This window comes from Eurosta solidaginis, chromosome 5, assembly GCF_040869045.1.
Source record: "Eurosta solidaginis isolate ZX-2024a chromosome 5, ASM4086904v1, whole genome shotgun sequence".
NCBI classification, from domain to species: Eukaryota; Metazoa; Arthropoda; class Insecta; order Diptera; family Tephritidae; genus Eurosta; species Eurosta solidaginis.
In genome coordinates, this window is record NC_090323.1 from 172,401,475 (window position 1) to 172,419,735 (window position 18,261).

The window sequence follows — 18,261 nt, forward strand, 5'->3', positions numbered from 1 at the left end:
AATTCGTAAAACGTAAATAAGTTAACTTGTGAGTTTCGTTTATTGCATTTCTTCAATTCTTTCTTTCATTGCTTTCTCCTTTTCTCCTCCATACAAAACGCTTCAATGCTGCCAAATTCATACTGACCATGACTATTAAGGAGTCATCATTGCTTATGGTTGAAATGGCAATAAGTTGAAAAGTTGCTATGATAAAGGACAATCAAACAAGCTGGACAACAATTTGTGAGGCCAGTATTGTAGGAAAAAGTAAAGTCACACAAACACACGCCGACATACATAAACATATAAGCATATAAATGAAATCATCAAACGGTATGATTGCCCAAATTCACTTCAGACAATCAGATAAAATTTTTCTTGATGAGTCTGTGTACTGAATTCAGCATCATATGGGTGATTAGTACGTAGGTGGAATGTTTGTGATTTTTATGGGATTTGTTTTTGTAGTTGTTAATCATAGTTCTTTAATGTGAATGCTGGCAAACGTAGCACATGTTCATATGTGTATGTGTGTGTGTTTGCGTTTTTTACCTTTACTTGTTAACAAGCTTGTTTCCTCAACCTATGACAAATTGTATATCTTTCAAATATAACACATAAATATAATAACGAAATTACAACAATTCACAATTGTTCTTATTTTGTGCTACTAAAACAACTTGATGTCACCCGCTGCGCTCTGGCTCATCCTCTTTTTTAGACCTATGGCCGTATGGACTCCATGCGATTTCTTGTTTTGTCACTACATTAACCAGCACCTGCCCAGCCCTTAAGGCAATGCACATTTGCTTTTGGCTACGGTGACCATAAATACAAATCGAAATGTGTTCTTTGTCTCTCACAGGTTTTCCATATTTGTTGCTACAGCTCTAAGTCGAGGACAAAATGCTCGGTTGAGGACAAAATGCTCGGCTACATCCGAACTTTGAAGAAAGTAATTTTGCATGATACATTTTTTTCTATTTTTGTATTGCACAATACTATGGCGTAAAGTCGTTAACATCTTTTCTGTCTAGGGGCTAGGGTGGATCCAGAAAGAAGTTTTCTGAAGAGAGTAGTATGTAAAACTTGTGATCACGAGTCCGACGCTGCTGCGAGTTGAAGAGGGAAACGTCTATTCAGAAAGAAAACAGATACGGACGGACGTGAGTGAGTAAAGCGCGAACCTTAAGTCAAAAAGAAGCTTCTAGACTTACTTGGTTCTTAAACATTCGAGCGGTGTTTTCCGACTAACAAATTCAATTTATATATTTTGGAGATTCTAAGGAATGTTAGCCCGTTCTCCCTTGGTATTTTCAAAGGATGGTGGCAGCATCGCTATTCTTCAGCCACTATAGGAGGATGAGAGCAATTTCTTCTGGGCTGGGGCAACTTCATCCATTCGCACAACATTTATTTGTCAACGTAGCCCCTGGATATTGATGCGTCAAACTATGTTGATAAAGCTCATACATCATTGAATCTTTTTCGGCATTCGCCGTCGCCAACGCGACAACGTAAGTAAATGTTTTGAAAAACTTTTCTCTAAGTGAAGGTGTTCAGCGTCCACGCTTCCGCGTTTTATAGCAGGACGTGCATGATAAGTGAGTTGTAGAGCCGAGATACGACTTACGGACATCGGCTACCAGGTCTACGTTTTCGTTATTATAGAAGTGCAGCTATCTTGATCGACCTTTTTTCGTTTGCTAAATTTTTATGTAACATAAAGACACTCATCTTTATAGAAGTCTTAGCTGCCCAATCAACCTGGAAGTGTGTATTGAACCTTTTTATGTACGTTTTTACTAATTTTGTTAGCTTTTACCATGACCGCTCGAGTCAGTCGTAAATTTAAATTTTTCACTTTTGCGCAAGTCACAACTCTTAAAACTTTACCCTCATTTTTACAGGATGGTGTGAAAAATAGTGCTGGACCAGATATTAATGCGAAAAGGCCCATCAGCACCTAAAAAGTGTTATAACGCAGCAATCATGCCCCTGCAAAAATCGCGAGTACTCCATGCACGCATGTATGGACTATAACCACGCCCATTTTCTATATCGAAAATTTCGAAAAACCGAAAAAGTGCGATAATTCATTGCCAAAGACGGATAAAGCAATGAAACTGGGTAGGTGAGTTGCACTAATGACGGAGAATAGAAAATTAGTAAAATTTTGGACAATGGGCGTGGCACCGCCCACTTTTAAAATAAGGTAATTTAAAATTTTAAAGCTGTAATTTGGCAGTCGTTGAAGATATCAACATGAAATTTGGTAGGCACGTTACCCCTATTACCATATGTAGGCTTAATGAAAATTAGCAAAATCGGAAAACGACCACGCCCACTTTTAAAAATTTTTTTTTTAAAGTCGAATTTTAACAAAAAATTTAATATATTCACAGTATATAAGTAAATTATGTCAAAATTCAACTCCAGTAATGATATGGTGCAACAAAATACAAAAATAAAAGGAAATTTCAAAATAGGCTTGGCTCCGCCCTTTTTCATTCAATTTGTCTACGATACTTTTAATGCTATAAGTCGAACAAAAATTTACCAATCCTTGTGAAATTTGGTAGGAGCTTAGATTCTAGGACGATAACTGTTTTCTGTGATCAAGGGCGAAATCGGTTGAAGCCACGCCCAATTTTTATACAAAGTCGACCGGCTGTCCTTCCGCTCGGCCGTTAACACGATAACTTGAGCAAAAATCGATATATCTTTACTAAACTAAGTTCACGTACTTATCTGAACTCACTTTGTATTGGATAAAAAAATGGCCGAAATCCGACCATGACCACGCCCACTTTTTCGATATCGAAAACTACGAAAAATGAAAAATATGCCATAATTCTATACCAAATACGAAAAAGGGATGAAACATGGTAATTGGATTGGTTTATTGACGCAAAATTTAACTTTAGAAAAAAATTTGTAAAATGGGTGTGACACCTACCATATTAAGTAGAAGAAAATGAAAAATTTCTGCAGGGCGAAATCGAAAGCCCTTAGAATCTTGGCAGGAATACTGTTCGTGGTATTCCATATATAAATAAAGTAGCGGTACCCGACAGATGATGTTCTGGGTCACCGTGGTCAATATTTTGTTCGATATCTCGAAAATGCCTTCACCACTCCCTTTTAAGACCCTAATTAATACCTTTAATTTGATACCCATATCGTACAAACACATTATAGAGTTACCCCTGGTCCACCTTTATGGCGATATCTCGAAAAGGCGCCTCCCATAGAACTTAGGCCCACTCCCTTTTAAAATACTCATTAACACCTTTCATTTGATACCCATATCGAACAAACGCATTTTAGAGTCACCCTTGGTCCACCTTTACGGCGACATCTCGAGAAGGCGTCCACCCATAGAACTAAGACCCATTCCCTTTTAAAATACTCATTAACATCTTTTATTTGATACCCATATCGTACGAACAAATTCTAGAGTCACCCCTGGTCCACCTTTATGGCGATATCTCGAAAAGGCGTTCACCTACAGAACTAAGGCCCACGCTCTTTTAAAATTCTCATTAACAGCTTTCATTTGATACCCATATCGTACAAACAAATTCTAGAGTCATCCCTGGTCCACCTTTATGGCGATATCTCGAAAATGCACCCACCTGTAGAACTAAGGCCCACTTCCTTTTTAAATACTCATTAACACCTTTCATTTGATACCGATATTGTACAAACGTATTCTAGAGTCAACCCTGGTCCACCTTTATAACGAAGGCTTCCACCTATAGAACTAAGGCCCACTCCCTTTTAAAATACTCATTTACACCTTTCATTTGATACCCATATCGTACAAACAAATACTAGAGTCACTCTTGGTCCACCTTTATGGCGATATCTCGAAAAGGCGCCCACCTGTAGAACTAAGGCCCACTCCCTTTTAAAATTCTCATTAACACCTTTCATTTGATACCCATATCGTACAAACAAATACTAGAGTCACCCCTGGTCCACCTTTATGGCGATATCTCGAAAAGGCACCCACCTGTTGAACTAAGGCCCAATCCCTTTTTAAATACTCATTAACACCTTTCATTTGATACCCATATTGTACAAACGCATTCCAGAGTCAACCCTGGTCCACTTTTATAACGATATCTCGAAAAGGCGCCCACCTGTAGAACTAAGGCCCACTCCCTATTTAAATACTCATTAACACCTTTCATTTGATACCCATATCGTACAAACGCATTCTAGAGTCACCCCTGGTCCACCTTTATGGCGATATATCGAAAAGGCGTTCACCTACAGAACTAAGGGCCACGCTCTTTTAAAATTCTCATTAACACCTTTCATTTGATACCTATATCGTACAAACAAATTCTAGAGTCACCCCTGGTCCACCTTTATGGCGATATCTCGAAAAGGCGCCCACCTGTAGAAATAAGGCCCACTCCCTTTTTAAATACTCATTAATACCTTTCATTTCATACCCATATCGTACAAACAAATCCTAGAGTCACCCCTGGTCCATCTTCATGGCGATATCTCGAAAAGGCGCCCCCCTGTAGAACTATGGCACACTCCCTTTTAAAATACTCTTTAATACCTTCCATTTGGGATTCAAGGGGTTGTGTAGCGCAATATATAGCTTCTCCAACCCAATTGTCAACCTCACCTTCGAGCGGCGAATCCCGTTTCACTAATAGACGAGGCTCTGGCGACCCCAAGCTCCTCATGGAACTTGGTGGTGGGGAGGGAGGGATGGCCTGAAGGTTTAGTGTGGCCATATAAATCGTTCCCGAGATGGTCGGGCCAGCACCTTAATGGTGCTGTGTTACCGGAGCGTATCGGATCTGTATCCGACAAAGGATCATCACATCGATAACACTCCCCAAAGCCTTCGGGGAGTAACCTAATCGCTACAACAACAACAACAACAACAACAACCTTCCATTTGATGCACATGTCATACAAACACATTACAGGGTTACCCTAGGGTCAATTTCCTACATGGTGATTTTCCCTTATTTTGTCTCCATAGCTCTCAGCTGAGTATGTAATGTTCGGTTACACCCGAACTTAGCCTTTCTTACTTGTTTTTTTTAGTTTTTCCTTTATCACAAAAAAAAAAAACAATAATAAAAATTGGAATATTATTAAAACAAAATAAAGTAAAGAGTAACACATTTGAAACAAGAAGGAAAAAAATAACTTTTTCTAAAAACATTCTCTGAACTTTTCTGAGTTATGAAAGAAATTGATTTAAGATAAATAATTTGTGAAAATGAAAGACCATGATGCATAAAAACTTTTAGAAAATGAAGTTTCTTCATATAAGTACTAATAGCTCAAATAATTTTCCTTTGTTACATAAACACCATTAAGAAAAAAAAAAATATATATATTTTTTATAAAAATTTTATTTATTTTTTTTAAACATTTGATTGATTCTTAAAAATTTATAGTATTTCGAGCAAGACCGATTGAAGATATTCAACTTAGTTCGGGCGTTATTCATTTTACGCCGCTAGCATTGACAACTCGTCCACTGTGCGTGGTCCATTCTGCTTACTCTAAATATGTCAAATCACTGAAGTACTTAAATAAGATAAACTTTTGATGCATATCGATTATTTTATTTCTTCATTTCTATTATACATCGATTAAAATTTTCAGTGAACATTTTTTTTAATTTTTCACTTTTGAGCACTGCTTTATAAAAGAAGGAAATTGAATAAAGACAGAAACCAAATCAGAAATGGCAGTCTTAGAACAATCAGTAAATTCACCAGGTGTAGATGACAAATTCTTAGCCAATTTAACAGTTTTGGATACTTGACCTTCGAGCGTCCACATTTTAAACAACAATTTAAAGAAACACTTGATGGGTGTAGATTTATTACCATCGGCGGCATCACTTAAAGCGCCGTTATTACAAACATTGCTATTCAAGTGGATAATGTCATTCGATGTACCTATGACGGCTTGAACTTGATTCAACAGTTTGTTTACACCTTTCAAAGCACCCGAATTACAACCCTTAACGTCATTGAGGAACTCTGTACCGGCATTACGAGTTTCGATTACATGTCTGATTGAACAATTAACACCTTTCAGGGTGCGAAGAGTACCCATTAGAGTGAAGTATAAAATGCCGAAAATACTGAAATATTCATCATCCATAGTACCCTCAGCGGAGCCCAATGAAGTGAATTCCAAAAGGTCAGTATTATCATTGTCGTAACTCACGTCGTTTGAATCAATTACGGCCTAAGGAGGATGGGAGGAAGAAAATAACAAGATAATAAACACAATTGTGAAATTATTTAAAAAAACTACAACAATTATACAAAATATTTGAAAAAAAAGCAATTAAATAAACATTTTTTCTATAAAATTATTTAGTAATTTTTTTTACTTACACAATTGACTGCCAAGCACAGTCCTAAAATAAGGGCAACCACAGCTAACTTCATTGTGATTTGTTTACTTTCTCGTTGTCGAATGTTGGTCGGACTGCGCTTTTATACTATTTTAGAATATTATGTGTGCTGGATACAGTTGAACCGACCGAAATACCACCGATCAATTACAGGATTACTTTCTCCTTTGCTACAAACTGATAACTCATAACGCCTTACCTACGTTATCTTTGTTTTGCTTTGAAAAAGTCTTAACCTTTAATTGCAGGTAAGTAGTGGCAGATTTGAATGTTTATTTTCACTATCTCTTAACATTGTTAAATAGGTACTTAGCGGACTTCGTGATAACAACAAACTCTTTCTTTGTTCCGTTAAAGGCAGCAGACACTGTATTAGCCAAATAGTAGAAAAAGTTTCTTCGACTTAAGACAGATGTTCGATAATATAACTTTTTGCGATATTTTTCTCCAGATTTTCTGATAAGACTAGGCAAAGGAATTTTTTATTATTTTGTTCTTATTATGCATGAGCTATTGTCAAGAGGTGGGGCTCTCGCTAGGAGTAGTACACTGGCTTTATGAGATAGTAGTCAAACCGTTTCTTCTCTATGGAGTGCTGGGCTGGTGAAATGCACTGGACATGGCGAGCACCACCAAAAAATTAGTGTAAGTACAACGAACGGCGCTGGTTGGTATCATCGGTGCTCTTAGAACAACACCTACCTTGGCATTGAATGTCATGCTGAACAAATATCCAGTATATAATGCGGGAAAGGAGGCCGCGGCCCGGTCGATGGTCAGACTTCGTGATATGAGCTTTCTGACTTCAAACGGTCTAGCCTTCTTACCAGGTTCGACTTTATCCCTGACAGGACAGACTATTGTTTGCCGATAAATGCTCCCTGTGCAACCTTCACCCCAGTCATTCCTCCGAGAGAAGAATGGGGAAGGGAACTCATGTGGGGCAGGGGACCGTTTAACTTGTTCACGGAAGGGTTGGAATTAGACGGAAAGGTTGGTGGTTAGGGGGGTGGTCTTTTGTCAAAAGCTACATATTAGCCGTAAGTTTAAGTTGGTTGATCACTGCACTGTCTTCCAAGCGGAAGTTGCTGCGACTAAAGATGCGGTGGATGAAATATATCCAGTGCTACTACGGTTACGAAATAACCAAGTGGCTATAAAGGGCTTGAGTTCAACTTTAGTGCGATCGAGGGTGGTCTGAGGGTGCCTGACCTCGCTTGCGATTGCATCGAACTATTGAAGATGGCACTATCCAATTGGAATGGGTACGTCTCAATATACTGGAAAACTCATCATGCTGTAGCTGTATGGAAGAGGATGGTGTGGAATCATCGAATCACGTTATGCTTGATTACCCAGCTTTTGCCAGAACTAAGCGAAAGTACTTCGGTCGCGACTCACTTGGATCTCCGGAAGATTTATCCAAGGTTGAGATCGGTCTCTTTCTAAACTAGCATCTCTAAGTAGCTTTCAGTAGCTCTCAGGGCAGCCATCACCTAACCTAACCTAACCAAGGAGTTTTAAGTGACTTAAAGCTAAACTAACCTTTAAACATATTTGTATAATAGTTAGCCCCGACCCTAGCCTCCAAGTGTACAAAGAAAATTAAACGCAAACTTTTGTTGAACTAAATATCGGCTGTTGAGCGAAATATCGCCCTATCTCGGCTGCCGGATCAAAAGCGCTGTAAACCAAAAAAGACCTATCTCGAAATTTGCTTCAAAACGCTCTATCTCAGAATTTGTTTGAATAATGCTCTAATTAAGAATTTTGGTTATAAACGCGTCAACTAATGACACAATTTTATTGAACTAATGTTCATAGGGCTTTTCTGAAACCAATTCTGAGATAGGACGTTCTTCAATTGATTTTTGAGACACATCGTATTTCAAAAAAAAAAATTCAAATAGGTTGTCTTTTAAAAGTTTTCTGAGATAGGGCGTTTTTGAAAAGGAAGCCGAGATAGGGTAAAATTCCACTTAGCAGTCGATATATGTGACCCGGTCTATGAAAAGGTGGCTTATGACACAAAAAAGAAATTTCTAGAAACAGCTGTTGAAGATAAACAATGTATTTCTTCAGTTTCTTAGTAGTAGTAATTTTTTTGAGTCATAAGCCACCATAGACCGGGTCACATATACATAAATATTATTTTGCTTGATCTTATATACAAAACAATCTCTAAATAGTCCAAGAGTATATCGAAAACGAAACGATCCAGAAATGTTATGGAGATAGTCCTGAAATGATCCAGGCATGGTATCAAAGTAGTCTCAAATAAATCTGAAAATTATATCGTAAACAATCGCCAAATGGTTTCGAACTATTCATGAAGGGTACCGAGATTACTTGACCAAAGTCCTGAAATCATTCTGAGTAACTATCAAAATGATCCGAAAACAATCCTTAAATATTCACGAAACCGTCACAAAATGATCTAAAAATAACACCAAAGTTGTCAGTAAACAAATCCAAAACAGCTCCGAAATGTTCTCAAAATAGTGCCGAAATGATTTTGAAATAAACCGAATGATCCGTAAAAAACGGGCCCAAAAATGATCTTAAACCGGTCCGAAAACAGTACCGAAATAGTTCCGTTATAGTTTCGAAAATATTTTAAACAGAGTTCCGAAATGTTCCGACAATAGTGCCAAAACTATCGGGAGATGGCGTCGAAATGATCCCGAAATGGTCGTCAACCGATCTCGAAAACAATATCCAAATGTTTCGAAGTTAGTTCCAAAGTGATCCAAAAATAGCCCCACAGTGGTACCGTAGTTATCATAAGCAATGCCGAAATTATCTTGAACATAATCCCGAAATAATATGAAAATAGCAAGCATTGCGCCGCCACCACACCTTTCAACGTAGTGAGATACTTGTGATACGATGCTAACACCACGAGCTCAATTTGACTGATAGCTAGCAATTATAAAACTTATGTGGAGGATGACGTGGAGAACTCACTTGAATCTAGGCATTCAACTTTTTAAAGATTGTATTCTTCAAATATTTGGATTACTTATTTTAAGTCCGGGACAGTCTTATCTGCAGCTATATCACAGCGACGCGAAGGTTCGCTACATAATTGGGAGTAAGTCAAGATTATGCAGTGTATTTGATAATGAGCCGTAAACACTAATCTTGGACGACTGTGCCTTGAACTCCATGGTCTAGAGTACATTATGTCAAAGCTGACAATTGTGAGGACTTTAAAGTAAGACTGACAAGTACTTAGTCGTGTACCTTTTTTTTACAGCGACTGAAAAATCACAGGTAATCGTAGAAATTTCCTTTACTGACTTTGGCAACATCTGTGCCTCATACACAAACACGGTTATCAATTATTTAAATCATAGACCTTATCACAGCTCTGGCTATAGGACAGTAATCAAAATACCGATCAACTCAATAATATCACAATGTTCAGAGAACGCCTAAAACTGACTACTTCGCTCATATGCGGCAGTACAATATTTATTTTTTTACAAAGCTGATTAGAGGAGTCATTAATAAAACCAATGTACCCCTTCGGTAGGTGTTGAATTGGGGTGCCCGGCGGTACTCATATCTTTGAAATTTCAGACTTTTGAGCTAGCTCCCTTTTGATATTCATGTGCGATATGAAATACTGATTTGTGGTGCGATTAACTAGCAGTAGAATAGAAGGCGCAGTCGCACTTTTAAACAGAAATTTGATTGATGACTTATATAGCTCATTAAAATTTACAAATGTATAGAACCAAGATTGATAAATGAACGCAAATGTGATCAAATTGCTCTTCTGTCTCTGTTCAGTCACTGTTATAGATAGAAATCGCTGCGACTCAGAAGTCACAGTCACATCATGCTAAAATAAAGAATAACCTTGGAGGGAATTATTTTTGAAGGCAGCCCTCCTTAAACAAATGAATAAAATAAAAATCAAAATTACCTCCAAACTCAGTTTAAATTTTAGTTTATGTTACAGTGTGCTTATGTGAACTTATTTATTCTTCTGATAAACAATGAAGACTGTTGGTTTTATTACTTATTATTGTGGCCACTTCGTTATTTTCTACAGCACTGTAAATTTTCTATTGCCCTTTTCTCAATATTATTGTATCCAATTACAAATGACGTTAAGTGTGTGAATGAACAAAAGTAGAAAAGTCAATTATACACAGAGCTGGTAAGCTCGACTTATTGTATTGTAATATGGTTATGCCCACACATTAACATTAACCCAGTAGAAAACTTTTTCATGCATTTTGAATTTAATGCGATAAGGATACCTTTCGACCTCACTCACTACAGGCGCGTTATGACTGTTGTCTTTAGGACTTATCTTTGTTGCGCGCATAGATCTACCTAAGAAATTTTCCATATACAAAATTCCTCCGCCTGCTTGTTTATTTGAACGACGTAATACTGACCCTGCTTCGGAGACCGAGATACGCGAAATACTTTTCTGCCCTCTCTGAGTGTGTTCGGACTCTGGTGCTGAAAAAGGAGCAGCGTACCTAACGAATTTACCAAACATGATATTTATACCTTGGACCTTGGCATATTGGGGATCTGCACTTTATCCACCACCTCCAATCGTACGCTTGTGGCTTGCTTTTGGGTGTCTGGAAAGACTCTATATATTCTCAAGGTGGTAATATTGTTGCATGCCATGTTATAGAGATTAATACACTGCCCGAAGGTTTTGGCGAGCGTTATCGATGTTGATGGTTCTTTGCCGGATTAAGATCCGGTACGTTGCGGTTGAAAGCATCATCAAGGTACAAGTCCGACTATCTCGGAAAGGACCCAACATTATAGGCCATTTCGCTCCACTCCCTAGTGCTATGAAGAAATTGGGATCGCTAGAACCCTGCATGCTTAATAACCGGTTTTGCCACGATTAGGTGAGGTTGACAATTGGGTTGGAGAATCTATAAATTTCACTGACAACCCCCTGAAAGGGTTGCGCTACACAACCCCTTGAATCCCATCATTGTATCACCTTGCTTTATTAAATGATGGAAGGGGCTTACTCGGTCGTTCCGCAATATCCTGATCATGAAGCTGGAAGCTTATTTTCTAAAAATATCAAACTTTCTGCCTAAGGGGATAGCTGCCATCAATTTGCGCCAAAGTCAGAAATAGCCCAGCCAAGTCATTTATAATTTTGGGAGAAAACGGAGTCACAGCTTTGGCCTCACCGAGAAAGTTAGAGTCTTGTTGTTACCCATTATTAGCTTTTCATGAAGAGAGTGACTTTTTTGTTGTTGGCATATCGCCACTGTATGGCCGTCTCTCTCAGAAACGAGGGTTTCCTTTTGTAAAAGTAACCAACCTATTAATATTTATTAAAACTAATCATGACTCCAAATGAGACCAGTTCACGACTTGTCTCGTTCGCTTGGTTTTACACACTACCACAGATATTCTTGCTTCATTTACTCTACCAATTCCTGATTCTTTATCTTCGTCACTTGCACCTTTGCTTTCTTCGCCTCATTGCACTGAACTAATCTCCAACATTCGCTAGTTGATGGTCGCGCAAATGGCTAAAGATATAAAATGCGCTTTCTTAGCTAATTGGAATTGAAACATAAATTAAAAGTCGGAAACAGAAATACATACCACTACAACTATAACAACAATAAAGATTCCATCCAACCTCAAGTATATCAATACTGTAGTGCAATTTAAACTAGAAGCATATATATATATATATATGTGAATGTGTGTGTAAGTCTGTCAGGATTAGAGATCGTAACAGTATAAAGTTTTGTAATAAAATTTGATTTTTCAAAGCTATTATCCGAGGTTATTATTTTGCTCGTTGAGTTTTTTTATTTCGCTCGGAATGAAATTTATATTTTTTGAGTTTTTTATTTCACTAGAGAAATAAAATATTTTTTTTAGTTTTTTTTCGTTCGAAAAGAAATATTTTTTTTTTTTTCGCTCAGTAAGAAAATTAATATTTTTAAGTTTTTTTATTTCTCTTGGGAAATTACAAATTTTTTTCAGTTTTTATTTTGCTCGAAAATTTCATAGTTATTTTTAAACTTTTTTATCTTACTCGAAGAGAAACATTTTAATTTAGTTTTTTTATTTCGCTTGGCCAATCAATATCATTTTTTGAGTTTTTTGTTTCACTCGAAAATAAGTCGTTTTTTAACTTTTTTTTCCCTGGGAAGGAATTTTTATTTTTGAGTTTTTTAGTTCTCTCGAAAAATAAAACATTTTTTAGTTTTTTATTTGCTAAAATTTAACAGTTCTTTTCAAGTTTTTTATTTCACTCCAAAAAGGAAGATTTTAATTTAGTCTTTTTATTTCGCTCGGAAAAAAAATATATTTTTGAGCGTTTTATTTTTCTTGGACAATAAATATAATTTTTTGAGCTTTTTGTTTCACTCGAAAATAAGTCCTTTTTTTATAAATTTTTTATTTTGCTGGTAAAGAAATTCATGTTTTTGAGATTTTTATTCCTCGAGAAATAATAAATTTTTTCAATTTTTTTATATAGCTCGAAGACTTAACAGTTATTTTTCGCGCCTTTTATTTCACTCGAAAAGAAACATTTTTATTGAGTTTTTTTATTTCGCTTGGAAAGCAATGAATAGTTTTAAGTTTTTTATTAGCTTGGCCATTAAAAATAAATTTTTGGGTTTTTATTTCTTTTGAGATGTAACAAAGTTTTTTTTGAGTATTTTATTTCGCTCGAAAATGAAAAATTACGTTAAAGTTTCTTACTTCACTCGAAAATAACTATTTTTATTGAGTTTTTTGTTTGATTATTTTTTGAGTCTTTTATTTCTCTAGAAATATAACAGATTTTTTTTTCGTGTTTCTTTCATTCGAGAAAAATATTTTTATTTAGTTTTTATTTCTCTCGGAAAGAAACTAGTTCCTTTCTTTCTTAGTTAACCTTATGACGCAGAATATAAAATTAGTAAAATTTTGGACAATGGTCGTGGCACCACCCACGTTTAAAAGAAGGTAATTTAAAATTTTTTCAAGTTGTAATTTGGTAGTCGTTGAAGATATCATGACGAAAATTGGCAGGAACGTTATTCCTATTACAATATATCCTCTAAATAAAAACTAGCAAAATCGGATGACGGAAACGCCCTTTTTCGTTTAATTTGTCTAGAGTACTTTCAATGCCATAAGTCGAACAAAAATTTACGAATCCTTGTGAAATTTGGTAAAGGCATAGCTATGACGATAACTGTTTTATGTGAAAATGGGCGAAATCGGCTGAAGGCACCCCCAGTTTTTATACACAGTCGACCGTCAGTCCTTCCGCTCGGCCGTTAACACGATAACTTGAATAAAAATCGATGTATCTTTACTAAACTTAGTTCACGTACTTATCTGAACTCATTTTATCTTGGTATTATCTTGGGCGAAATCCGACTATGACCACGCCCACTTTTTCAATATCCAAAATTTCGAAAAATGCCATACTTCTATACCAAATACGAAAAAAGGGATGAAAAATGGTATTGGATTGGTTTTTTGTCACAAAATATAACTTTAGAAAAAACTTTGTAAAATGGGTGTGACACCTACCATATTAAGTAGAAGAAAATGTTAAAGTTCTTCATGGCGAAATCAAAAGCCCTTGGAATCTTGGCAGGAATACTGTTCGTGGTATTACATATATAAATAAATTAGCGGTACCCGACAGATGATGTTCTGGGTCACCCTGGTTCATATTGTGGTCGATATATCGAAAACGCCTTCACATATACAACTAAGGACCACTCCCTTTTAAAACCCTCATTAATACCTTTGTTCAGGGTTACTCTAGGTTCATTTTCCTACATGGTGATTTTCCGTTATTTGACAAAGGATGAAGGAAAATCGTTCCAAAAAACGTAACCTTGGGCTACAATTTCGGATCCTTTTCGGACTCACAATTAGGAACCCTTCGAAAATATTTCAGGGGTGATTTAAAAAAATTTTAAAGAAATGTGTTCAAATATAACCAAATTTTCATATTAAAAAAAAATATTCAAATAAAACGAATTGATAGCTGAAGAAAGATTGCAAAGGCAAGTTGCTCCACTTTTTAGTATTACCATTTGTATGTATCCATGAAAAAGACAATTTTGTCTCCAAAGCTCTCAGCTGGGTATGTAATGTTCGGTTACACTCGAACTTAGCCTTCCTCACTTGTTTTGATTTAAGTTTAACCAATATCAGTTTTTTGCAATCCCTGATAAGTATATTACGAAATGTCTCATTTTACTGGTTTACTTCAAAGACGTTTGTTCTATCGTCAGTCTTTGGTCTTCTCTTGAGTTTGCAATGAACGTCACGTTGCAACTTTTGTGGTAATGTGCGAACATTACTATTACTCCTTAATATTTTTTTTTATGTTTACTACTATTGCTATTGTTGTTGTACTTGCACAACATACTGCCCGTTAGTTCTGGCCTCACTGCCAGCCGTGTTTATTTTTTTTACATATTTGGTTGTTTCGTCTTTTGCTGTTGTCAGAAGATTAACTGTTGGCAATAATTTCGTTACGCTTTGGTGGGTCATTTTATTGTTGTATACTTTAAGGCGCTGTAGCCGCGTATGTTTGCTAATATTTCATTAAGGTGTTAGCACATTAGCTGTGTATTGTTTTACGTTTTTTATTTCTATTTAGTTCGGGTGTGTGTTGGTGAAATGCGACTGTCAAAGATGAATGTGGGAGCAATAAGCCTTTGATTGGTTTCGATATAAAAATTTAGTGCTGAAGTATTTTATGCCATCGTGGATAGGGCGTATGTGATTTTGTAGTATGTGTCAGTTATATGAAAAAGTCAGCGCGACGTAAGTTATAAGAAAGGAAGAGAAATGTTAAGAAAAGGTGGTTCTTAAGGTTGTCAAAAGGCTTGGTGAATCAAATATAGACAATTAGTTTTTTTGAATTAATTCTCAAATTCTTCTTGCGCTCTAATAATACAAAATTTTCCTTATTAATATTGTTTTGATAAATCATATATCCCTTTTCCCGTAGTTGACAGCTAATATCGGCTTTTCACGATTTACTTATTTCATTACAGCTATGATTTAATTAATCGCTGTCACTAATAAATGTAAGTAAAATAGCCCTTTAGATTATTCTGCTGGGTTATTTTTTCCGCACATTACGAATTTTCAGCTTAATTAGTGTTTCTAAATATATCTAAGGTTTCACGTTTTATGACACGAACAGTTGCTTACTTGCAAGTGTAAAATCAATATTTGTTACTACTTTGGTAATAATAACAATAAAACGCATTGATAACTTTGAACTTTTGATTTTGAGTACAAAGCTAATTTGCCAAAGCAAAGTAGAGCTGAGTAGGAAAAACACAGCATTCGCTCTGGTAGTTTCTTATTCTCGTATAGCTTCTTCAGGGGTCGAAACGCAGAATACCACCACTTCCATATCGAATACGCCTTTAGATCTGCTCAGGACATTACTCTTTTTTCTTTCAACGTAGTTTGGTCATGTGACCCTTGCTATTGCATAAGTAGTGGTATAACTTCACTTATGTCGTAGTTTTTGCTCACGTAAAAACTTCGTGTATTCACCCTGGATGCTACTCAAGTTCCGACTATTACAACGCCGAAATAATCAGTTATGTTCCTGTAACCCCACATTATCGAGAAATTATTCGACCTTTATACCGAAATAGTCTCAAAATAATCCCAGCAAAGCCTCAATTCGACTCCAAATTGAACCGGACAAAGTCGCCAAATGATCCAAAATAGTGCCGAAAATTGTACTAAAATAAACAGAAAACAGTTTTGAAATTATCCAGAACAATAACACTGGATCACAAATCCATTTTTTTTCTGCACCAGAGACGCCATTATGAAATTCCTATATAAAGTCACCCCCTGATTCCGAAAATCAAGGTTATTTTTAATTCTATGGTAACATTTTTGAGATACACGAATTACCGTTTAAAAAAATAAAAATTGGGTACACTTAATCATATATATCTCAAGAACGAATTGAGCAATTCCAAAACGGTTTAAAGCTTTTAAAAGGTAATACAATTTGCTATAAACTGTGCATACAATACTTTCTGCTAGGCCCCGCATATTCAAAGATAACGAACAATCATTACGGATTTTTTTAAATTTTTTTGGTTTAAATATAAAAAAAATGTATTTTGCGTGGAAGGATTTCGAAAACTTTTCATTTTTTTGCATATTTTTTTCTCTCTAAGTTCTGTTTTATTACAGAAAAAAAAAGCTTTCATTCAACAAAATCGATTTATTAATACAAAAGTTATAAGCATTCAAGTAAATATATCCATTTAATACTTTAGTACCCTACTGGTAATTATGTGTTAGTATTCGTATATCAGTTAGTTAGCAGGTAGATTTTCGAAGGGTTATTAGATACAAAAAACTGTTAGTGTCGTTTTCTCAAACCCAGGTACATTTCAAGTAAGTAAGGTACATTTCAAGTAAGAGCATATTTTTAAGGAAGTTTGTAGAGCTTGGGAACCTTTTTGTATAGGTAGGCTTGAATTTTTACTTGATCTAAGTATAAATAATATTACACGCGCCTTGTTCCTTCATAATATATGCAAAGCTCGCCGGATACTGTTCAGTTTATAATTGCAGTTTATAACCCGTCATTTACCTAAAAATATAATATGAATACAAGGGCGTGAGAGTTTGAGTGTACAAATGATCCAGATATGTTCTCTTTCGTCTGCGGTCAATTTATCGTTAAAAGGACGACGTGTGTTTTCAAATCCTTTGAAAGTTACATACTAAAAGTATTTTGGAATTGAGCCTAAAAACCATGGACACCGAATACTGTGTGCACCACATGTCGAGTCGAATTGTTTTTTTCGGAAGCCGGAACAAAAAGATGCGTTGTAAAAATTAGGAATTTGCTCCCTTTTAATGCATAGCTGACTAATTTCTGAAACTATCTATTTAGGCGACATATGAAATTTATTACACCAATGAAGTGGAGGGAACCCACTTGCCATTCAACGGACTGCTATATTTGTACTACAAAAGTACTTGGGGTTGGAAAATCAAGAAAAGTAACCTATGCGAGCGTATCTACAGTGTCATTACAAGAACTAAATTCAACGGAAGCTACATTGCCAGAATCAAATTTAACTTTAGTAAGTAAGTAAGTAAATTTAACTTTAGTTCCGTGTTGTACTGGATTTCAAACGGAAAACGAAAGAAACTCTTTGTCACAAGCACAACTCAATAATTGGATAATGGATTTGCAATTGTCAAAGGAAAAGGTCGAACTACACGCCTCTCGTATGCAACAATTTAAATTTGTTTCATCCGATGTTAAGGTAACATATTATAGAACTCGCACACGAACAATTTTCCCAGTACTATACGAACGAGGACAGTGTTTGTTACTGCAAAGACATTGCTGGTCTATTCAAACAGTTTGGTGAACCATATGATTCAAAAGAGTGGCGATTGGTCATTGACGGCAATAAATTAAGTTTAAAGGCCGTATTATTGCTTATTGGCAACCAAAAGCCATCTATCCCGATCGCGAATGCAGTAAACACGAAGGAAACGTATGAGATAATGCAAAAATTGCTCAAGTTAATCAAATACGAAGAACATGATTGGAAAATATGTGCCGATCTTAAAGTCGTTGGAATGCTATGTGGTCTACAAAGTGGATAAACAAAATACTGTTGCTTTCTATGCAAATGAGATAGCCGAGCTCGTCAAGACCACTACATCCTAAAGGATTGGTCAGAACGAATCGAGTTTCAAGTTGGGGTGGATAACATAAAATACTCCCCACTTATTAAGAAGGAAAAAATAATTCTGCCTACGCTCCACATCAAGCTCGGCCTTATCAAAAACTGTGTCAAGGCTTTGGACAAAGA

At 36.1% G+C, this 18,261-nt stretch overlaps 1 protein-coding gene across 1 annotated transcript; it reads right to left on the reverse strand.

Annotated features, from left to right (window-relative positions):
- Window positions 1-5,362: 5,362 nt before the first annotated feature.
- LOC137233822 (uncharacterized) lies at window positions 5,363-6,538 on the reverse strand. The gene is made up of 2 exons (XM_067757283.1): window positions 6,381-6,538; window positions 5,363-6,228 (listed from the first exon to the last, which is right to left on the reverse strand). Exons 1-2 carry the CDS (start codon window positions 6,432-6,434, stop codon window positions 5,647-5,649), a joined length of 636 nt encoding a protein of 211 aa, XP_067613384.1. The 5' UTR covers window positions 6,435-6,538; the 3' UTR covers window positions 5,363-5,646.
- Window positions 6,539-18,261: the final 11,723 nt, after the last annotated feature.

Excerpts from the sequence above, each read along its gene's own strand:
- LOC137233822 (XM_067757283.1), bottom strand. The coding sequence starts at position 6,434 with ATGAAGTTAGCTGTGGTTGCCCTTATTTTAGGACTGTGCTTGGCAGTC. Across the intron at positions 6,229-6,380 it reads TGTGCTTGGCAGTCAATTGT|GCCGTAATTGATTCAAACGA; the intron begins GTAAGTAAAAAA and ends CATCCTCCTTAG.